Source organism: Colletotrichum costaricense (assembly GCF_030867565.1).
Source record: "Colletotrichum costaricense strain IMI 309622 chromosome Unknown Scaffold_2.1, whole genome shotgun sequence".
Classification (NCBI taxonomy): Eukaryota; Fungi; Ascomycota; class Sordariomycetes; order Glomerellales; family Glomerellaceae; genus Colletotrichum; species Colletotrichum costaricense.
In genome coordinates this window covers 3,183,799-3,205,798 of record NW_026848231.1, presented here as the reverse complement: position 1 = coordinate 3,205,798, position 22,000 = coordinate 3,183,799, and the positions used below count along the sequence as shown (strand labels likewise).

General features: G+C 53.4%; 8 protein-coding genes across 8 annotated transcripts; 5 read left to right on the top strand and 3 right to left on the bottom strand.

The window, feature by feature from the left end:
* Positions 1 to 1,747: 1,747 nt before the first annotated feature.
* CCOS01_02700 (uncharacterized protein) lies at positions 1,748 to 3,796 on the bottom strand (the record flags this gene model as incomplete). Its single annotated transcript, XM_060450888.1, has 2 exons — positions 1,748 to 1,837; positions 2,213 to 3,796. 2 exons carry the CDS (start codon positions 3,794 to 3,796, stop codon positions 1,748 to 1,750), a joined length of 1,674 nt encoding a protein of 557 aa, XP_060319538.1.
* Positions 3,797 to 4,967: 1,171 nt separating this feature from the next.
* Positions 4,968 to 6,533, bottom strand: CCOS01_02699 (triose-phosphate transporter; the record flags this gene model as incomplete). The annotated part of the gene is made up of 4 exons (XM_060450887.1): positions 4,968 to 5,387; positions 5,592 to 5,814; positions 5,957 to 6,132; positions 6,270 to 6,533. The coding sequence occupies 4 exons, from the start codon at positions 6,531 to 6,533 to the stop codon at positions 4,968 to 4,970; spliced, it is 1,083 nt and encodes a 360-aa protein (XP_060319537.1).
* A 686-nt stretch (positions 6,534 to 7,219) lies between these two features.
* Positions 7,220 to 7,477, bottom strand: CCOS01_02698 (uncharacterized protein; the record flags this gene model as incomplete). Its single annotated transcript, XM_060450886.1, has 1 exon — positions 7,220 to 7,477. The coding sequence occupies one exon, from the start codon at positions 7,475 to 7,477 to the stop codon at positions 7,220 to 7,222; it is 258 nt and encodes an 85-aa protein (XP_060319536.1).
* Positions 7,478 to 10,956: 3,479 nt separating this feature from the next.
* Positions 10,957 to 11,611, top strand: CCOS01_02697 (uncharacterized protein; the record flags this gene model as incomplete). The annotated part of the gene is made up of 2 exons (XM_060450885.1): positions 10,957 to 11,109; positions 11,525 to 11,611. The coding sequence occupies 2 exons, from the start codon at positions 10,957 to 10,959 to the stop codon at positions 11,609 to 11,611; spliced, it is 240 nt and encodes a 79-aa protein (XP_060319535.1).
* A 283-nt stretch (positions 11,612 to 11,894) lies between these two features.
* On the top strand, positions 11,895 to 12,295 carry CCOS01_02696 (uncharacterized protein; the record flags this gene model as incomplete). The annotated part of the gene is made up of 3 exons (XM_060450884.1): positions 11,895 to 11,901; positions 11,993 to 12,029; positions 12,085 to 12,295. The coding sequence occupies 3 exons, from the start codon at positions 11,895 to 11,897 to the stop codon at positions 12,293 to 12,295; spliced, it is 255 nt and encodes an 84-aa protein (XP_060319534.1).
* A 1,912-nt stretch (positions 12,296 to 14,207) lies between these two features.
* On the top strand, positions 14,208 to 16,000 carry CCOS01_02695 (uncharacterized protein; the record flags this gene model as incomplete). Its single annotated transcript, XM_060450883.1, has 2 exons — positions 14,208 to 14,315; positions 14,555 to 16,000. The coding sequence occupies 2 exons, from the start codon at positions 14,208 to 14,210 to the stop codon at positions 15,998 to 16,000; spliced, it is 1,554 nt and encodes a 517-aa protein (XP_060319533.1).
* Positions 16,001 to 18,514: 2,514 nt separating this feature from the next.
* Positions 18,515 to 18,733, top strand: CCOS01_02694 (uncharacterized protein; the record flags this gene model as incomplete). Its single annotated transcript, XM_060450882.1, has 1 exon — positions 18,515 to 18,733. The coding sequence occupies one exon, from the start codon at positions 18,515 to 18,517 to the stop codon at positions 18,731 to 18,733; it is 219 nt and encodes a 72-aa protein (XP_060319532.1).
* Positions 18,734 to 19,871: 1,138 nt separating this feature from the next.
* On the top strand, positions 19,872 to 21,788 carry CCOS01_02693 (uncharacterized protein; the record flags this gene model as incomplete). The annotated part of the gene is made up of 6 exons (XM_060450881.1): positions 19,872 to 19,948; positions 20,016 to 20,220; positions 20,281 to 20,565; positions 20,617 to 20,680; positions 20,731 to 21,030; positions 21,082 to 21,788. The coding sequence occupies 6 exons, from the start codon at positions 19,872 to 19,874 to the stop codon at positions 21,786 to 21,788; spliced, it is 1,638 nt and encodes a 545-aa protein (XP_060319531.1).
* Positions 21,789 to 22,000: the final 212 nt, after the last annotated feature.

Genomic DNA, 22,000 nt, shown 5'->3' with positions numbered 1-22,000 from the left:
GATGGGGGAAAGTGGAAGTATGATTTGTACAGGGCATGCGTAAGTTCCATTCCATAGTGTGCATGCGTGTTCGCTGTGAAGAAGGTCGGCGATAGCCTGATCATGGCTTACATCTGATGTGGGTGGGCGTTGGTGCTGGTCCGCCTGGTTCGCCTGGTGTGGCTGGCGCTGATTGTATGAATCAAGTGGGAAGCGTGGTTCGCCCGCCTCCTTGGAATTTGCGTATATAAGGGATTTCCCGCTCCCCAGAAATCCAGTCCATCCCCCATCTCCTCATCACGAAGCATCGAATCACAATTGTCCCGTCCTTCTCCTCTTTGGTGTTGGTACCATTCACTTTGATACTTGGCCCATCTGCGCACATCTCAAGACTGCATCTAGCCATTGCGTTTCGCGACCTACACCGTGACGGCGAACGATATTTCCCAGTCCGGGCACGCTTCTAGTCTCTGCCGCATCTCTACCCGGTCTCTCATCTTCCGTGTGAAGCTCGTAGGGTATTGCTCTCTGCTCACGAGGCTACCGTATCGTGACCAGCGTGATGAGGTGGCAATCGCCCTTTGATACGTGATCTTACCTGTTATTGTGCTTTAGCGAGCTCCTCCCGAATAGATAAGGAATGTAGCCAGTTGATCTACTGCAGTATACAGGTAGTGGGTCTGATTACTACTTCGAAGAGCTTTGGCTGAATGTATGATGGCCCGGACCTGGGTATGGAATAGTAGAAAAGGGGCGGGCGGGGGATTTTGGGGCTTGGGGTTTGGACGGTCATACGCAATTGACGGGGTTGGTTCGGTTGAATCGGAACTATAACCTTGTGTAGTAAAGTAATTGGGACAAGGAGATGATGGCCTGACTATGTGACAGTGTAACTACAGTCAAACTTGCTTCGTAGACCTTGGAGAAGAGTGGCATAGAAGCTCATGATGCAGCCATTGAAGGATTTTCGGCGGATGCGTCAATCTTAGGAGACGGCCCTCTTGTTCGTCTGTTATCACACAGGACATAGGAGGTGGATAACTTCGTCTAGTAACATGATTCATCACCGCTTCTGTTCGAATTGTAGGGGGATAAAGCCAAGGCACTTACACAGACAAGTGAGTAATGAGAGGACCAGAGACCTGGAATTCCTTGGCCAGTTCTATTAAACTCGGCCCTCGTCAGTTTCTGTTCAATTTGTCAAAACCACGTATCTGGGGAACATTCTCACGAGAGTCTTCGAGCCATCCGTAACTTTGGGTAACATGAATGATGCCTCTGCCCACAAGCACAATCTACAAAACCTCAGTCCTAGGTGACCACTCGTCCAGATGGCAAATTTCATTTGGAAAGGCGCTGCCAAATCTCTAGACAAGAAGGGTAGGAACATGTTTAGATAAGTCGAACTGCTAACCTTGCTGCTACTTTCAGAGTCCCCGATTTGGTTTTCTAGTAGTGCTAATGATGATGAGCCTGGGACATGGAGAGGAGGTCATTTACATACTAACGCCTAAAGTCACGACTAAATCGGGATAAAAAACTCTTTTTTCTTGCCCGTATATCAATACTCGTGAACTCCGAGATGTGAAATCCGCGATCTTTTTTGCTTGTCGACGTTTGTTTACAAACATATAGTATACTCACTTTCTATCACTAGAGATGCTGCCAACAGGAGGGAAATCAGAACACTTTTATCAACACTCTAGGCCGTGAACATTGCTAGATTTTTCTCTGCCTCGTGGAGCTCGTCCGTTTCTACTATTCGTATTCACAGAAGAAAAGCAAGGGGCGTCCTAAACTCATCTTCCTCTTCACTTTGGACCAGTTTTTGGAACCAAGGTGTGAACATGAGAGTAAACTATATTGAAAAAGCAAAAAGTTTTAAAACTTATGACGAAAGGGCTCAGAGTCACGTCGCTCACAAGGGCGCCGAGTGGATTGGGTAAGTAGAAGGGATTCCTGTACACATTTGCGAGTACTTTGAAGTCGAAACCGCATTCTCAATAAGGCATTCATGATGCTTCATTGCCCAAATGAATTGATTAAATCCGTCTCGAAGTCTTGGAAACCCTCAAAGATCACCCGGAACTCCATATATGGTCTAGTCTCCCAATTCTATACTCAGCCAATACCCACATGAGCCATCTCACAACCCCTTAAAGCACCCTCTCATCCATCCCATAACCTTCTTCAACAACCGTCTACTACCTTTATTCTCGCTCCCCCCACGAACCACCTCAACCTCGACCTTGCCACGAGTCAACCCGAGACCCCCATCCTCGAAAGCCCAAGCCCGCAAGCGTTGCAAGTCCCACGCGTCCCTCTCCCCGTCCACGACCCTCCCCAGCGCGCCATCATCAAAGGCAATGCCCCTCCAAAGCAGTACCCCCAGGACCTGAGCCCTCTTCGCCCGGCGAATGACCTCCTCGTCACCCACCACGCGTCCGACCTCGTCCCAGAAGAGTGCGCGGAGGGAGGCTGCTTCGGGATAGTACTCGAATCTCGTTGATGTCGTCGTCATCGTCGTAGTCGTAATCGTTGCCGTCGTAGTAGCAGCACTCCCACCAGCAACAAAGTCAACATCGCTACTCCCACCAACGACAACATCCTCCCCCAACACCTCCTCGAGCCCGTACATACCCACCCCGAACGGCAGCCACTCCAGCTCGGCCCAGTCAATCAACCCAACCAGCCCGCCAGCCCTCTCCTCCCTCCCCCACCCCAGTTTTCGCCTCACCCACGCCTCGCCGCCCTCGTCCTCTGCCTCCTCGCGCGGCGGATGAACCATGATATTATCGGGCACGAGGTCCCCATGCGTAACAACCCAAGGCAACCTCTCGATACCCCCAAGATCCCTCCTGACATCTCTCACAACGTCCCTCAACTCACAAGGCAACCCCTTTCCCATAATCTCCAACCGCCACGCCAAACTCCCTCCCACACGCCCTCTGCCGTCCGCACCCCCGTGTCCGCGTCCCTCCCCGAAATCCTCCCGCCTCCCCCTCCACGAATCCGCAAAGACAACAGCCAGATCCGCAACAAGCCTCCTTCTCGACGCTCTCGGATCCGTCTCCAAACCCGCAGATATCCTCCGGAAGCCCGTCAATGATACACCGCCGACCCTCTCCAGGAGATACGCACACAACTCCCCGTCCTTCTTCCCCTTTCCGCCACGAGTTGCCGTCGTATCCAGCCCCTCTAACACACCAAGCCCCTCCACACCCGGCACGACCCCATCCCCAAGTACACCCCTAGCCTCGACACACATCTCGACATCAACACCGTGCCTCCGAGGTCGGAACTGAACGAGTCTTCCGCCACCACCACTACTGCCGCCGCTCTTCCAACTCGTACCGCTCTCGCTCTGGCTCTGACTCTCGACGCTCCCCCCTCCCCCGGCCTCAACACCGCTATCCCGCCGCCGTCCCGCCGCTCCACCGGGAAGCGGCCTCAGGAGCAGCGTATAAGAGCAGTACCCCTGAAACGGCGCCCTCTCGACCTCGCACCCGGGGAACATTGCCTGCGCGAACTCGTGCGCTGCCGCGATGGCGGAGGGGTGGAGTCGATTCCTCGCCAGGAACGCCGCGACTTTGCCGTCGTCGTCTCTGGTCTCGGTGTCCTTGGTCTCGATGTCTTTGCCGTCGGTGGTACCTTGCCCATCCGCGTCCCGGGCCCCTGACCCCGGAACTGGGTTGATCTCTGCCGCATCGCATAGAATCGACGGTATCATCGAAGCAAACCCTCCATGGCCTTGTCTCGAAGCTTTCGCGACGGCGAGATTGTCGTCATCTCTGCGGGGTCGGGTATCAATCGACATTAGTAAGGTAGATTATCTCTTCTTCTTTTTATCGGGGTTTCTTTCAAGGCGGTTTCCAAATTGCCATTATACAATAAACATTACAATTGACACTCATGAGAAACCCGTGGGAAGAGTTGATGGATGGAAGCAGCGTTTATCAAATCTCCATCTCTCACCTGAGTGAAGTGAGCTGAGCTGAGTAGGTAGTGCGTGTGGGGTCCCAATCGAGTTCACATGACGGCACCATCAGCAGGTTTTCCCGCCTGCGTTTTCTCGGTCAGCGTTCGCGCATGTGGTTTTTCTGCAGCAGATGGCTTTTCGGGGAAAGGGCAGCATGAATTTGGGGGGGGGGGGGGATGAACAACTCCGACCACACCCACTCCGCCCACAGGATGTGCCCGCGTGGGGTGGTGTCTTGCAGATGACTACCCGTCATCTAGTCCGGAAATAATCATCACACTTGGTCTTGAGGTGAGCACTCCGGAACAGTCAACACTACCTCTCATAGAAGAAAACGCATGGGGAAGATTGGATAAGATTATTTTTTTGAATTTTTTGAATGTTTGTATTATTACCTGACGGTAAATTGAGAAGTGAATGAAGAAAAAAAAAAAGAAGAAAAAAAAAGCCCAGGGTTTCTAGAGGACAAATGAAGTCTTTTCCCTAGCCCTTTTTGATGAAAACATCCCGTGTTTATGCCCGTTTCCTTTACTCCATGCGAAGGGTATAAATCGATGCGCGAACCCTATGGCCCACGGCATGCATGCTTCTGTTTCGTCGGTGCACTCGGCTCCTCCATCTTACACGCGGCATCATCTTGTCCAGAGTGCGGTGCGTCGGCAAGGAAACTCCTTAGCGGAAAGGGGGGAAGCAGGCGGAAGCGATACCGGCTTTTTTGGACGCCAGCTTTGATTGACTTCCGCCGGCGCCGCCCTAACCCATGCGGGTTTCCCGACGCCACGATGTGCGGCAGATCGTCTTGCCCTGTCCCGTAGCTCCGTGGCTGTTGGACGGCGTCGACCGCGGCTCCGGTGGTTGATACAACCAGAAGCCTTCCCGATACACCCCAACACCCTCACAGGCTGACCCGGCTTTGCCTGCGCCCGGTTCTATATGATATTCGGCCGTTACTGATATTCGTTACACGCGCAGTATGAAATGCGCAGCTCGCCAATCCATGGGAGCCAGTTTATTTGCGGGCTCTGCGGTCGAGCTCGACCTTGCTGTACCACGCAGCACCAATCATGGTGAGGATCATGCCGGAGCCGTTGAAGAGGTGGACTTCGACGCCAAAGGCGATGATGCCGAGGCCAACCGTCAGGCATTGCTTCAGGTTACCGCAGATGCTCATCGTCAGGGCACCGGCGACCTTGTTCGTCTGGAAAGAGGCAACGTTGAGGGCGAATGCGAGGATTCCGTTGCCGAGGAGAGCGATAAGGGTGGCGAGGCTGATGTTACCCTCCACGCGCATGGTGTTGAGGTTTCCGAGCTCGCCGGCGGCGATGGCGCAGGCCAAAGATTGCATAGCCGCAAAGGGCGACATGCGCAGCAGGACCTCCATAGCGGGGAGGGCCAGGGGGCCGGTCATAATGCGGTTGGTAGCGACGGTCTGTTAACATGTTCGTTAGTAACTGTAAAATGCATTGATAGTAGCACTGTAAATGGGACGAAGGTTTGCTGGCCGAGTTTCAGAGGACGCAGAGGGCGGAGATGGCGGACCCAATTGGAGTCGCCGGGACCACTCTCCGCAAACTCGACAAAGCGTTGTATTTCGGATGATGGACGGGAGATGAGCAAACCCAAAATAACGTACCTTGACCGCAGCAAGCACCACGCCCGCAAAGGTGAGCAGGAAGCCCAGGTCGGTGAAAGTGTACTCGCCAATGGTGGTCAGAGCAGCACCAATCATGATGGGAACCAGCGTCAGGTAGGTCATGTTCTCGTAAGTGCGACCAAAGACAACGCGGTAAATGAGAACCGTGAACACGGGGACGGTAGTTCGGAGGACCTGGTAGAATGGCACGGAGACCATGGCACTGCGCAGTGAATTAGCATGATTGCTCGTCAAGTTATTCGGGTTCCGCCCCTTCCGGCGGCGGCGGAGGTGCGGGCGGAATGCGCACCATCATGCGGCGCAACACAGAACAGGCCCAAAGAGGAAGGATTTTGGTTACTTACAGTGACAGGTTCGACACGGCGATGTTGGTGGTGAAAAGCAAGCTGAAGGCGAGGAGAATGAGGTTTTCGCGGCGTCCCAGATGGGACATGGTGAAGTAGCCGCATTGCAGCAAGCAGTAGCAACCCAAACTCGCGCACGTGGCGTGAAGTGAGGTGAGAAGCCACGGGAAGGGGAACTAGAATGAAAGTTAGAGGAAGCTCATCGAAAAGGGTGCTTTTTTCCCCATCATTTCATCGCTGCTCATTCGTTTTCTCAACGATATTGATGAGAATTCGGAGCTCACGCATGCAATGATAGAGGCAATGTACATACCGCTCCGAGAATCAACTTGTTGTAGAGGGTCAAAACCAAGCTGAACATGAAATAGGCGCTCAACCAGCCAAACTTGACCTGAGGTGAGATGGTGTACTCGACGGGGTTGCGGACTCTGTCGGCGTTGGCTTGTTGTTCGGTGGCTGCAGTGCTGTTGGCTTCGAGATCGTAGCTCTCTTCGATTCGCTTCTCATCGCCGTTGAGGAGGCCGTGGCCCTCCTCGCTCCGTCGAGCCTCGTTCTTGAGGTTGCTGGATTCCGCCATTGCTTCCAAAAAGGGTTCGTCGTCGGAACGGTAGGGTGTGGGAAGTGGTGGGTTTTTGGCGTTTGGGTCGTTGTTAGAAAAGAGGTTGAGCCTTTTGGGGTTTCCACGTTTTCGTCGCAAGGTGTTGGAATCCTCTTTCGTTTATTTGTTTAGAGACCGTGTGTTCGTCCACAAGTTCCCTGTCGCTTAGGGGGGTTTAAGTCGAGAAAGCTGACGACTGTCCTGGTTTCACGACGTAGATCGGTCCCGAGCGGGCGGGGGGGATTTGGGCGGCAAACGGGCGTGCGTCAGGTAGTCGAGCTTAAAAAATATCGGACTAAAAAGCGACGAATGGAGGAACGGCTGCGGACGATGCGGACAAAGTGTAAATAAAAGAGAAAAAAGGGCCAAACGAGAGGCAGAGCGATCGAAGGAGTGTGTGGTTGACAATATGAGTGAAGGAAGAAAGAATAAGAGAAAATAGGGACCTGGATAGATGGAGGGAGGTAGATGAGGTGTGAGGTGTGGTAATTGGGGGGGCGGATAGTAGAGACGGGAGGTACAAGGCACAAGGCAAGGGCGTTTGCTCAGTGGAACAGGCTGTAGATGAACCCAAGACTTCGGATCGCGGGCTTTGCGAGGCGTCAGCTAAATCCGATGCAGCAATGTATTCAGAAAGGGTCTGGGAACAGGGGGGCAGGGCAGGATTAAGGTAAGTTTTTAGAAAAGGGAACGACAGGAACCGGAAGGGTTGAAAGGACGTGTGGAGATAAAAGGAATGGGGGAGTGAAGTGAGTGGTGAGACGGGCACACGGCAAGACAGATAGCCCAGGTGAAGGATGGACGGGAGTGAGGGTGGGAATAGGAGTGGGAAGCACGGTACGGAGACTGACTATCTCAGAGAGAGTGAACACACGGGATTGAGGACAGGCACAGGGTGGAGAGGGGAGGGAGGGATGGATCATGGCAGAGGAGACATGACCCACCGGGGTGGAAGGACAAGAAGAGGAAGCAGAGGATGCCGAGATACTCAAACGGGCATCTTTCTCGCTTCCGCGCTTGGCATCAATGACGTTTCGGCTGGCGGCATTGCTCACTGCCAGTCCTCCTTTTTTCGAGCCCCCTTCTTGTTCATTTGCCGTTACGGTGTACAAGAGATGAAGTACGGATTCCAGACTGCCAGACTCTCACTCGGAATACTTTCCAACAATAAACATTAGATGCATCCTCCAATGGTGATTGAATGAGAATGACATGAGTGAGTGAATGATTGAGCGAATGAGTAAGTGGACTGAGTGAGCGAGCTGGTGACTTACAACCATCTCCCGGCCCCGGCACACGATAAATTACACACGTACCTGGGCTGGTCTGGCTAACCCAAGGGAGCTTCCTCAAACAGTAAGGGTACTTCGAGGCTCGGGGATCAGGAGAGCACACCACATCGAGACAGCAAGAAAAAAAAAAAAAAAGGAAAAAGCCAGAAACAAGACTTGATCCTCCGCCACTATCCGTACGTAGAGTAGCAGTGCAGGTGCGCAGTAAGGGGTCTCTCAGATCTGTCTGGGTTTCTCCCGAGTCTATTGAATGGAAACGAAACCCGGCATCACGGCTTCTCATCTCATACACTTTGGCTTTATCGCTTTATCGCCCCCGCCCTTATATGAGAGAGCTTACGACGTGTCTACCACAGTAAAGGGAGCGAAAGCAGGACTCAGCCACGGCCACGGGCGATACGGCATCTTCTGTCACGAGGCGATACTCAATAGTGGACAGAAGGCGTCGTGGACACGCTCACGTACGCAACGCTTTTTCTCACACTTCATACAACAGAACTCAAAAGCCTGAATGTCCAATCCGCCTATCAAACCTAGGCTTGCGCGTTTGGGGATAATTACATCGGCAAAATCTGGCCGGTTCGGCTTGCTCTAGTCTCGATGCGACCCCATCGTTCTCGAACGGCCTCTCGTAGTCGATCGCGCTGTCGCTGTCGTTTTGGTGCTAACGCTGGCGCTGGTGGTGCTGGGCCGCCGCCGGCGTCGTGTGTGTGATGTACATTGTGCGTGAAATCTGCCCGCCCGTTTGAGCTAAACGGCAGCTAGTAGCCGGGCTCTCTCACCAGACTCCAGTGCAGTGTCCTACCTACCGGCCGGCTCACCGTGACGCCGCTTCGTTTTACAGCGTGCTGGCGGCTGCTCTACATAAAGTAGAGCGGATGTCGCCGTGTTTCCCATTCGGGATCCTCTGCTTTCACGGGTTAATTACCTATACAATGGGGTGAGTGCGCTCTCACTCACTTTGGATGAGGTGGTGGTGGTGGTTTAGATGAGGGGGGACAGGGCTTCGGGGTGCAGCTCTCCATCCTCGATCAGTGGCTGCCAGGTCATCATCGTCATCTATCCTCATTTCTAGTCTGGAGACTGGCGGGGGTGGTTGGAGGGTCTCGCGGGTCTGGGAAAGAGTGAAAGTCACTCAACCTGTGGTAGGTACCGTACGGATAGAGCTCTGTGACTGGTGGGCGGGATGAACAAGCCCGACGGGCCAAATATGCGGTGGGATGTACTTTCGTACAGTGCGGTGGCGGGTGGGATTTTGCGTCCGAAGTTGAGCTTTGTCTTGGGAAGAAAAGAGCGCCCCTCATAACCACCCTTGGCAGCCGCGTAAGCCTGGGGCCCTGATTCATCCTGGTGCGGCCGGACGGCAAGGGAAGGGGGAAGGGGGAACCACAAGAATCCTATGGCCAAGTACCTAGCGAAACGGGGCCAGTTAATAAAGGAGAGGAGCCAGATACAGTGTAATTGCGGGATGAGAGACCGGGGATGTGGTTCAATTGGAGGAAGGGCAGCTATTATCTCTGGCAGACCGGGGGGACGGTAGGTACCTACTGGAGTAGGGAACTTGGGAGAACATCAACAAGAAGGGGTGGGATGGAAAAGGCAAATACCTGCCACCAGGTTGGCCAATTGCGTGGGACTGTGCCCCGCCGGGGTTCGGCGGGATCAATCATGAAGAAACCTGGATAAAGTGGAATGGAAGCATTTTTTTGGAGCACACCTACCTTAGCTGGCGAGCAAGCTCGAGTTAGCTAAGGTGAGTCTGGGAGCATCAGTGATCACTGGCAAAAGCTGGATCAGTCCATCAAGCTCTAGAACACGTTTAATTGCGTTTAGGCGGCGGGTCTTGTTGATGTCTCAAAGTCTGGTTTTTATCTATGTGGGATCACTTGGAGAAATTCCACAGAGTGATTGATTCCAGTTGAGCGGCCGCTGCTGCTGGTGCATGATTGGCAATCCGCATCTTGTCGCGTTGTTATCAATTCTTGATCTAAAAAGCCTCAGACCCTACGTAACTTACTTAGGTATTCCCGTAAAGCTACCTAAGCTACAAGGCTTGCGCATGCCCGAGCTTTCTAAACAGACTTTGGAGACTGACTCTCCGAGACTCCAGCTGTCGTCCCTTCTTCATATCAAGAAAAAAGCCAAAAACAAAAAAGCAGGCGGAAAAGTGGGGGTAAAGCGACTCCAGTGCTCTGTGTGCTCGGTACGAATACTCAGGTATACATACGTTCCTTAGCGCGTGGGTAAGAGAGTCATTATCACTGGCCGATCTCATTTAAATGCGGCTCTAGGCAGGGTCCAGCATCCAAGGAGGAAAATCTAGCTTGATGAGATGCGAGCGAGCGAGCCGAAAGGTTGAATACTCCGTAATGATGTAGGGGCTGTCGGAGAAGTCTGAAGAGCAGTAGTTACCGAAGGCAATCTATCTGGATACTTCGTTTTCTGTCTGCGGCTGCTCACAGGTTTCGGCCCATTGATATCATCAGTAAGTACCCTACCGTGTGTTCTGTCATGGCACGGGAGGTTTATTTGGCAGGTCTCACTCTAGCTTTAGGTAAGGGACAAGTGTTAGGCAGGGCTCCAGCAGAAAGACGTGCGCGTGGCAGCATGGCGATGCCTGTCTCATGTTTCTCTTACTCTCTTGTCTGTGGCCCTGCAGCTGCTGCACGGAGGGGGAGGAGGAGGCTGCCCTGCACATGCTGTGTTCGGATCATTGAGTTGGCTGATCAGCTGGGCGCAATTTGATTTGCTGCAGTGTGCTGACAAGAAAGAGAAGCCGATGAATCCGAAGTCTGGCGATGCCCAGCCTTTTTTCCTTCATATTTTGGGTTTGGTTCCCTCCCTTGGCTTTTTTAGGGGAGGGAGGAGCGGAACGGTGGAAGCTCGGTGGAGAGGGTGATGGTTTATGACAGCAAATAAGGGACGGCTACAGAGCCAAGCCGCGCGGTGCTGCAAGCAAACCAAAGGAAAACCGAGCGGGAAGCAGCCTTGACACTTCAAAGACATTGGATGCGACTGGCCGAGGAGAGATGCAGGGCGGGAAATGAGGACCAAGAAGCAAGGCTCAGTAGCAGGTCGTAGGTACCCAACTGCGTATGGTCGAGCCAAGCATGGCACCAGCACCAGCTCCAGCACAAGCAGCACGTCGAACCAAGACACTGGGGCTCATGACAGCAATTGCAGCAGAGAACACTGAGGTGGAGGAGGATTGTGGCTGCGCCGTGGGAGTGGAAAAGGGGAACGGACGGGATGCGGTGGAGACAGTGTGACCTCAGGATGGCGGCGGGAACACTTCCAGTTCGATGTAAAAAAGTACGTATCGTGGGCCATTATGTCATCTTTCTATTTTCTTCGTTGTGAGGTCACTGACGGAAGGTGCAACTGCGCAGAATCGCAGATTAACATGGCCCCGCTTACCTCAGCACGCAATTCGCATCTTATCTCTTTCCCATTGGAAACCCACAGTTTCGCTTCTTGCGCCAGGTAGATTCACACAATGAAACCATCGTGGAGATACAAATGCCGCTCGCAATTTACAGCCTCTATTCCAGATCATCAACGTCCAGCCAGGACAGAGTAGGTATCCATCCACGATGCGGCGCACAACGTGCAATGTATCGACCCAGAGAGAAATAAGAGCATAACACGTAAGGTACCGACAATACCTGTTTACGATAGGTACTCCAAGACCCCAAGACTCTCCAAGCACTAAGGGAGCACAACGGACGAATCGACGAGGACGGTGGCGTCTGCAACGGTCGGTAGCCCATCTCAGACAACATGGAAATTCAGCCACTCTGCCGCGGCCTCTCTTGGCGGGAGCTGTGTTACACACTTAGTTACCGTGCTAAAACTGGTCAACTGGCAACGGCTCTTCCGGGACAGCCACACTTGACGGCGGGAGTTACTGTGTAGTGGACAGTGCGCCCTCCCTTTCGCGGCTTGCCCCAAGTGCTCAACTCCAGCTCTATGAAAAAGTCGCGAGTCTTTCTGGCAATAGAACATGTTGCTTGCTCCCTGTCGACTGCCGTGCGTAAGGCAAGCGGCGATGCAAGGTAGGAGAATAAAGCAATGCGCCAAGCCAAAGGCCACCAGGGACGAGGGTTGTCTGTCACTGTGTCTGAGTCTGACTCTAACGAAGAGCAGTACGGGGTATTCCCGTGTACGACTTTGGAAAACTTCTGTGCGTATTTGCAGGTAGCACAAACAGCTGCAGACTGCTGAGCTAAGGCAGGCAGTCAGTCAATCAGTCAATCAAGTCCCGCCATGCTGGCTGCAGACAAGACAAGAGGCAGCACGGCTAAGGTCTCAACCGTCACCGATGCGGCACCGATGCGGCGATACCAAGCATCCAAGCCGGACGACACGGCAAGTCTGATATCTTGGGTCATCACCCACCTCACCCACCGAACCACCAACATCAGACCGTCACCGTCAGCCGGGCCCTGAGCTAGCCAATGCCATCCGGCCCTTGTCAGCGCCCCCCCTCCGTGCCTCCCCATGGCTTGATATTCCGATGGTCCCAAGATCCTTGGGTGCCCACGACTGGACCCAGTAGGCTATTTCCTAACACGCGTACTGGCGTACCGACGTACACAGAACAATGACAAGCCTAGCCCATGCCATGCGACACCGCGACGTCCACCGCTAAAGTGTGTGTGAGTGTCTGGGCGGGACGGCAACTTTGAGACGTCTGTGTGCGTGTCCCTCTCCTCGCATCGCTCAGGACGCCAGGGACTCCCTCTGTCTATCAACTCTTCAAAACATGTGTGCCATGAGAAAGGAGATTGATGTGCCGGTCAAACTGATTAACACGTACCCGACCTGATGAACCAAATAGCACCTGGAACTTCCATGGGGAGTGTTGAAAGGCGGACGGTGAGATGACCTCTCCCTCTCCGCCAGTCCCGGCGTCCCGCCCGCTACGCCACGCTGGACATTGCCTCCCCCTAATTGCTATCCGAGGAAGGTACCTCGCATTAGTACCTTTCCTCGCACCTGCACCGCACCTTCACCAGCGGCTCCCTGCTCCTTCCGCACCTCACATGGGGCTGCGTGGCTGCTTCCCGCTCCGACGCCCTCCTCTCTTAGTGCCGCCCACCCATCCCTTCCTTCCTGCCATGCGCTGAACAAGAGGTACATCGTAAGGTAATCATTTGGGACACCGCCCGCACCGCCGCATCAGCAGCAGCAGCAGCAGCAGCAGCAGCAGCAGCAACAATAACAATCCAATATCCGTACCTGCCCTGACTACCGTTACCTTATGGATACTTTGATACCTGATGTGCAGTGGTCATCAACCACCAAAAAGTACCTTGGTCTTAGCTCAATCTTGGCTCCTCCGAGTCGTCGTCACTCCGGGTCTGTCCTTCCTTCTTCCCTAATCCTCCCTTTTATTCCGTCCTGTATTATGACAATTCTTCTTTTTTGACCTCTTCCTTCCCCCTCGAGACTCCCGCTCGTCCAATCCAATCTTGGGCGAATCATCCCGTGCAGCTGATCCACTTAGCCAGACCCTGCTTCCAATTTCCTTTCCGCCGCTGCTTCCCCGGACTCGAAAGGACTATCGACGTTCTCGGAGTCTAGTCCACTACCCGTATCTGTCCCAAGGATCCAGAGGTACCTGAACTGGAATTCACCAACTCAAACTTCAGTGCGGCTCAAGTCACAGCCGTATCGGTCGACAGCCTGTGTCTCTCTCCATCTCTCTTCCGCGTCGACACATGACCACCCACACGCCTGTCTTTACCGAGAAGAGCAGCACACCAAGACAAAAGTAGACGATACCGAGACCAAGGGGTTCGACCACGAGGGTGGGAAGAAAGGAGCATTCTCAGCGGCAACGGGCGTCTCCTGTTCCTCTGGCCTGACAGCTCTTGGAAATACTGACTTTGGCACTTGGCCTTGGCAATTCCTGGCCCTCAACCTGAACCCAAGGGGAAAAAAACTCCCCGCCCATCTCCATCCGCCATCTCCATCCGCCATCTGTCACCTAGCATTTCTTGCCACTGTCGACCTCTTCCACTCATTTCTTTCCCTTCTCTTTCTTTTACCCTCCAACCCCTTAACAACGACGACGATCCTCGAGTCCTGGGAGTGTGCATATTCTTCTCTACTTTCCCTTCTTACTCTCGTTACTGCCGGCCCTTAGGTGTTCATTTGGTTCGTTACCGTCTTTCTAATACCCCAAGTTGCACGCTCGACCTCTTCTCTCTCTCGTGGATATCGCTTCAGCGCCGCCGTCGCAAACCAACATTGCACTGCACTGCACTAGCCCGCTTGCCCGCTTGTCAACCCCCCAAAATCGCCCAACCTGGATCTCAAGCCAATCCGGCAGCTAAATGAAACCCGAGTCGCACCCATGTTGATGGCTCTGAAAGGCCGCAGACTCGTTCTGCTGGCCGCTTTCGTCATCGTTTCGGCGCTTCTCATCTTCTCACAGTCCCTCTACCCGGAGAACCTGAGCTGGGTAAGCTTCTTTCCTTCTTTTTTGTTTCCTGTCGTTACTTCAAACTTCTTGTCGTTTTTTGATCGCCGTCGCAAGCCCCCCGTCTACTGGGGCAGTTTTTCCCCCAGGAGAGGAAGAATGCGCACCCACGTGCCGACTTGGGCTGAAACTTCGACCGAACTCCTCGATGCGGGACTCTGAGACACCCGTCGTAGCTGTTTGCGCTTGACATTTGTACTGACAATGGCCTCCTCCCACAGTCCGACATCTCAGCTTCTCTCCCCACCGGAAGTAAATCCTCCGCGCCATCCACCAAGGGGGCCAAACCCGCCCGCGCAGGCACCGGCCGTTTCCATTTCCTGATCGCCGCCAGCGCCCCGAACTTGCAGTTCTGCCGCGCCCTCGTTTCGTCTACCGCCAACCGCTTCGGCGCGCCAGTCATTGCAGGATGGAACGGCACCGGCGAAAACGATGCTGCCCTGTCCCACTTGGCCAAGATCCGCGTCGTCACCAAGTACCTCGAAGACTTGCCCGAAGCCAGCAACGACGATCTCTTCATGATGATTGATGGCTATGACGTCCTTCTCCAGTTTGGCCCCGATGTCTTGATTGAGAGATATTTCAAGGCAGCGGCCAAGGAAGACGAGCGAATCATCCAGCAGCTGGGACCCGAGAGGGCCCAGAGTCTGGCTGGTCCGATGGGCCGACATATCTTCTTCGGCGCGGACAAGGTCTGCTGGCCCGTGGACTGGCGGCGTCCGGCTTGCTGGGCGGTTCCTCCGGTGCCAAACATGGACGGCCACGAGTTCGGCCCTCTCACGAATACTGGCGAGGATATGGCCTTCAACCACCCCCGATGGCTCAACAGCGGCACCATTATTGGTCCCATCAAGGAGGTCCGCGAGATGTTCCGAGCCACTCTCGACCTAATAAACGAAGTGTACGACCCGGAATACGAGTTCAGAGAGAGCGACCAGTTCTACATGAGCGACGTCTGGGGGTTGCAGGAGCTTGAGAGAATACAGATGCAAAAGGAGGAAAATCCTGATGCCGCTGTCATGCTGCCTCCGGAAGACGGCTGGGTTCCCGAGTTGGAGCCCGCGTACAGCTACAACTTCCACATCGCCATGGACTATTGGAGTCTGATGTTCCAGACATGGGCTGGCTACGGCGAGTGGGTGAACTGGCGCAAATTTGACCGCCCCCTGTACTCGGTCGAAATCTCACAAAACTATCGCAACAGTTCCACCTTTGTGCCTTGGAGCTTGCATATGCAAGCGGACGGCATGAAGTCGCTCAAGCGCATCTTCAACACAACCGAGGACGAAACGATGGGCGCGACGGTGAACGAGCTGATCCGCAAGTCCGAGTTCGGCGCCAACATTGTGACCAAGCAGACGTTTCCGCTGCTGCACGTCACCGGAGAGAAGGGAGCCTTGGACGTGTTCTGGCCTCGCATGTGGTTCTTCCCCTACGGCCGCTCTCTGATCCGTTCCGCTATCAACTGGTTCCAGCAGGAGGAACATTATATGCCTGAGCTGATTGACGGCCGAGTGTGGTATCCCGCACACCCATATCCCAAGGACATTCGGGAGAACGATGGCGGTGCCTGGTCAGACACTGCCAACGACAATGGGACCGTGTATTGGCTGGGATTCGACCAGCTGTGCGCAGAGCACCACGGTATTTTGTTTGGGGAAGATTAAGTAAGGGTTCTCCGCGAAGGCGGAAGGGAGGGTTTTCTCGCGCGTTACTTGGTTTGAGCATAATTGAGCACCTTGGGTTTACGAGGTCTGGAAAATACAGTGCAGGTTCAAAGGGAACCACCTGCATTAGATTCGCAGCATGAGAGCTGCTTGCAGTCAGTACTGGAACAGGAGTATCCGTACTACAACAAAATCAAACGGCCCGGTTTGCATGTTGCGCTGAGCATACTACGATGCAATACCCACCATGTTTGTGTGCCTGATTTCTTTTATTCACATATCTTAGCGATGTCTGATGTCGTGTTTGAGTACGTAAACCATAGCGACCAGAAAGCAATAGACAGACCGCCGTCAGAACGACGGGCGGCAAGATTAAGACATGCCAACTTTGACATCAGCTCAATGTGTTTTGATGGATCATCCGGTGACTGGACGTGTCTAGAACAACAGTCTTGGCTGTCTCGGGCTTGCTCCGACAAGGTGAAGTCAAGTTTGACTCTTCCTTTCCCTGCTTCCGCTGCCGCGCCACTGTTCGGACTTGATGTAGGGCTGGGGATTGAAAATAACACTATTGAGCGGCAATCTTTCGCAGTAGCTGAATGAGGGCAGGTAGGTACATGACTATCCCGGGATGATGAGATGGCGCGTTTCTAATTTTTCGATAATTAAGGTTTTCTCGAGTCTCCTTGCAGGTAGTAGCTGAGGTTCTTTATTTATTTATTTTGGCCTTGTGTCCTTTCCTTCCGAATTTGGACGGTATTGGGGTCACTTTCTTGGCGTGATTGGTTGGAGCCTGGTGTGTTGCGGCTGATGGCGTTGGAAAGTTTCTTAGGTGGCGGCGGTGGTTCGGAGGCTTGCCAAGACGAACCGGGTCGCGGCCAATCCCACCCTTGGGGTATTTGGTCGGATTTGGTAGGCATTACCCTTTGGAGGTTGAGACTTTGGCGTCCTTTGAGAATCTAGCTACCTGAGAGGTCTCGTGATGTGACGGGTTTAGGCTGCGACGCATCAAAGGGAGTGGTTGATTGTGAGACAGGTTTTGTAGTGAGGCTGGATTTGGGATGAGTTAAGCATGAATGTACGCAAAAGAAGGAAAGAAAGATGGGCGGCCAAAAAAGAAACGCTCGAGATGCAGACTTAAAAAGAGGGAAAAAAACGAAAGTGGTTCAGGTGAACCAGCCTCGACTGCCCAGAGGCGGATTCGAACCGCCGTCAACACGGATCGCTGTATAGAAGAACCACAACGTATCATCCTAACCAACTAGACGATCTGGGCGAGTTGATGAAGGCATTGGAGGGGAGAATGGCCCCAGGTAAGCATCGTGGTGGGTTACGGGTGGGTTTTGCGTGTGATTGTGGGGGCCAGTGGTGGGTAGTTGGGTGCTAGTGGATGTGTTCTACGTCGTGAGAAATTTGGCGGCCTTCGTGCGGGAGATTTTGGAGGTTAGGGATTTGGGAAGGGAGAGGAAAGAAGGCGGATGTGGATTGGATGAGAGACTAGGTAAGGTTCATTGCTGGAGGGGTAAGTAAGACGGGAGTCATTCGAGATGTTTGGGCTGCAGGGTACAGTCAGACGGGATACGGGTGTGGCGGAGGCTTTTTGGAAGTGGTTGATTACTGACTGTTTTGCGTGAGCACTTGCGCTGGTGCGTATTTTCGTTGATTCGGTTACTCGAAAGACGGAACGTTTTTCCTGTAGAAAACAGAGTGCTTGGTAGAGTTCTCTGGCTGATGTTGTTCAAGGCTGGATGGTTCATCCCATCATGACTACTCGGAATGCCCGCTCCCGCATTTCGTCGGCATAGTCTAATGCGGCTCCAAAGTCTGATCTTGAGGCAGGGTCTCACGACGGGTATTCGCAGTGTGCGCTGTTGACGATCACGAGGTTCATGAGGGTTGGTCTAGGACAGCAGGGAGTGGTTCTGAAATCTGAGGTGAGATGCGGGACTGGGCGATCCCGATCGTAGGGCTGGGCTGGTTGGATGGATGGGTGGACGGATGTTGATGGGTATGGTCTTACAACTGATGCTTGATGCAGTCATTTTTGGCGGGGTATGCACGGCGGCTTTCCCGTGAAGCTAAGGTTGTGGAAGATTGAGAGTTGCCGAATGGTGAGTGGCAGACCGTTTATGTGGTGCCTTTTAACTCTGATTCTGTCATTGTTGTCGTCACTTGTCTAGTCAGTTTAACATAATGCCCATCCCACGACATATGTCTAGTCCGAATTGGTGCAACTGTATTTGTATGTCAGTAAACTACCTAGTAACAATACCAATAAAGTTCCATAACCCGGTTGACATATTTTGTTACGAAACTCCCGGGATCGAGAGCCTCAAAACGGTTGCCTTAGTACCTTTCCCAAGACGTCTGCAGTCAATTGGTTCGCCTGCTCGTCGCCTCTGGTGGAAATGAACCTCCCAGTCACCTGCCCCAAGAGGCAAGAGACCGTCGCTCTCCCCTGTGCCGTCTCTTCCTTGCCAATGCCCAGACGCCTCTCTTCAATGGCTCAGCGAGATGCAGATGTGCGGCACTGCCCGCCTGCTCATTTCCATAAGCTCTTTAGCGATTGAAGAAGCTGACCTATGGCAGGCGACTCGAATGATACTGCAAATTCCTAAAATTGTCCGTTGTGGAGGCTCTGTCATTCAATTGACGACGGATTTGTTCCTCTATTACTACCCTGAGCTCACACTCGTTCCTCTCAGCCATTCTTTGAGAGCAGGTGACTGGTAATGTCATCGAGGCTGAGCGCCTCCACGGCAAGTGACTCCAAGACTCGTCTTTGTCGTTCAAGTTCTTGAACGGAGATGCCCAATAGATGCCTTTTCTCTTACCGCAACTCTGTGTCACCCATCACAAGAAGCCACCGAAAATTGAGTCCTCAATGATGGGAAGGCGGCCCCCGCCAAGCGAGTCCTGCCCTGTGCAACCACCCACCCCCACGATCCACCCAAATGATGACAAGAACACCACATTTGCGCTTTCCCGCTTACATTGCATAGGTACTAAATACCTTCCCAAGGGTAGGTACACTGCTCAAACACGATGTAAGCCGCAAGGCGACCAATCAAGGCGGCAAGAACCATCCAATGCCGCAAAGGTAGGTATTCGATGCTACAAACTCTTATTCTGGTGCCTGGACTGTTTCTTGCCCCGCCTCTCTTCTGCAATGCTGTGCCCCCGGGCTCTTGCTCAACAAACAGCCACAAGAGTCATCCCTCACCGCAACGCCTGCCTGGTCCTTCCCTATTACCTATTCTGTGCTCCCAATGTCAGACTTCAGCCTCGTTCTTGGCTGTTTTCCCTCCCACCCTTCTCGCGCAAGTGGGCAACTGTGGTGGATGGAAGCGAGCGATGCGAGAGAAGGGCGCGCCTGCGCGCTTCCAGGTTCCTTCCTCTTGCTCTTGTTCATGTCTCTCTCTCTGGAATGCCCGGATCTCACTCGCGAATGCCTCCCGACAGCTCCTCATAGGGTAGCCTTACGGATTCCCTAGCTCCGTTTTCTCATGCCTCTTCTGTGCCTCCCGCATGCCTTGTTCGGTACTTTGCACTTCCCACAGTTCGCCCCCCCCCTGTTGTTATAAAGAAGGGAGCATCCGCTTCTGCATCCTGGGAAGGTAAAGATCGCAAGTCTCACGATATCCACTCAACGTTCAAAGAAACCCAGGCTCAACCAAAACACACGGCAACTGATCCGGATCCCCCCTTGACTCCCGTTTCTCCCTTCTACTCTGATTTGACGTCCATCCCTCCGTTCACCGCCTCATCTCCATTAGTTCTTCTGCTCCCATCGCCTCTCGTTACCTACACCTAGAACCTACGAGACAACGCCGTCCTCCTCCCTCTTCTTGCTGACAGGTCACTGCTCGCCATGGTCGCCCCAGCCGCTAACATGAGCTACTCTCCAAAGAGACTGATCGTGTGCTGCGACGGCACCTGGATGAATTCGTATGTCACTAAATCAATTTCCCCAGCTTGGTATCACTGATCTTGTTTGCTGACTGAAACCCCATAGAGAGAGTGCATACGTTAAGCCCACGCTCCTCAAGCCCAAGGGGTCGCTGCAGATTCCCTCAAATGTGACTCGCATCTCGAGGTGTTTTCGCCGGAGGTGCAGTGATGGTCGAATGCAAGTCATCGAGTACGAGTCTGGCGTCGGCACGGGCAGCAATACCCTCGACACCCTTACTGGCGGTGCTTTCGGCCTTGGTCTCGGAGAGGTACGTGACTCCTTTCCCATCTGATTAGGGGGGTTGAACAAGTACTAATATACACGACAGCGAGTTCGCAACATTTACAGCTTTCTGTGCGCCAACTACTGTGACGGCGACGAGATCATCCTTGTCGGCTTCTCTCGTGGCGCTTACATTGTTCGTTCCGTCGCTGGCATGATTTCTGACCTGGGACTCTTGACCCGTGAGGGTGTCGAGCACTTTTGGCCCATCTTTAAAGACATGGAGAACTGGAACAACCACCGCTACCGCGACGAGTTCCCCACGATGCCGTTCGACAACAAACCCAAGGGTGATGGGGCGGCGGAGGTGTACAGGGCCAGGCTAGAAAAGGTAAATCCGACGTTCCCTGTGATGAAGAGTACTAGATGCTAACCTGCATAGCTCGGCATGACCCGTGTCAAACAGAATGAGGGCCAAGGGGATATTATCAAGGTCAAAGCAGTTGGTAAGGAACCCCCAACCCTAGTGTAACTCCACAACTGACACCAAAAACAGCCGTCTGGGACACTGTCGGTAGCCTGGGCATCCCTCAAATTGCCTGGTTGAACAAGCTCGGGATCTACGCGTCGAACCGCGAGTTCAGATTCTGGGACACGAGCCTGTCTGACAGAGTCGAACACGCATTCCAGGCTCTGGCTCTCGACGAGACGCGCTATTCCTTCCAGCCAGCTGTCTGGGAACGTCTTAAGGCTAATAGGCATACGACTGATCTTCGACAAGTCTGGTTCCCGGGAAACCACTCAAACTGCGGTGGCGGCTGGAACGATCAGGGAATTTCTAACATCACTCTTGCCTGTAAGTCTACCTCCATGATGTATCTGATCAATACTTAACATTGCGATCCAGGGATGATGGATCAGCTGGCATCCATTGGTGTCGAGTTTAACCATCTCGCACTCGAACGCTGCGTGCAGCAGTCCACTTCTTTTTACAGGGCCCAAATCAAGGACAAAAGCATCAAGTGGGCAATGGATCCCGTCTACGGCCAGAACCACCCTCTCCGGCCTTGGGGTCTCGGCTCTATTCAGAAGACCTCGAACCTTCTCTACACCTTGGCCGGAAAGATCATTCGCTCGCCTGGCTTGTACAAACAAGTCAATGCTCATACGGATGCTCGAACCGCTACTTTCCTCACGGACACGAACGAGCGCATCCATTCATCGGTCCGTATCCGTCTGGCTTGCAAGGGCCTGGGGTTGAATGACCTAGGAGAGTGGGACAACCCGGCTATGAAGAAGAATTGGCGGCTTGTGTACTCGAATGCGGCTTATGAAGACCCGGTTCCGCACCATCCAGTCTGGGAACCTAAGTCGGATCAGCAAGAGTGTATGAAGCATCCTGCCGACGCCGACTCTGATGGTCGCTGGGTTTGGGAGTACTGTGGCCCTCAGGAGAATGCTCCTACTAGTCCCAAAGGGAGGACCTTGGTGGAGGAGCCCCTCGGGCCGTACGAGCGTCATCTGTTGAAGTTGACCGGTGGTGACCCCAATGTATATCAGTATGTGGCATCAAAGGAGGGCACTAAGCACGCTCTGGAAGCAGAGAGCAGCTAGTGCTAGGTGTTGTAGCATGGTCCGGAGCTGAGATACCCCCTTCCCTCGTAGCATAGCTTTGGAGTTTGGCTGTTTTTCTCAATATGGTACTAGATTAATAGATTTGCATTGTATTATCTGTCTCGTGTTGTCAGTGCGAGCCCTCGCTCCTGACACCACTGCAGGGAAATGATGATTCTACGAGAAACCCACGACACTCACGTCTCTTCATT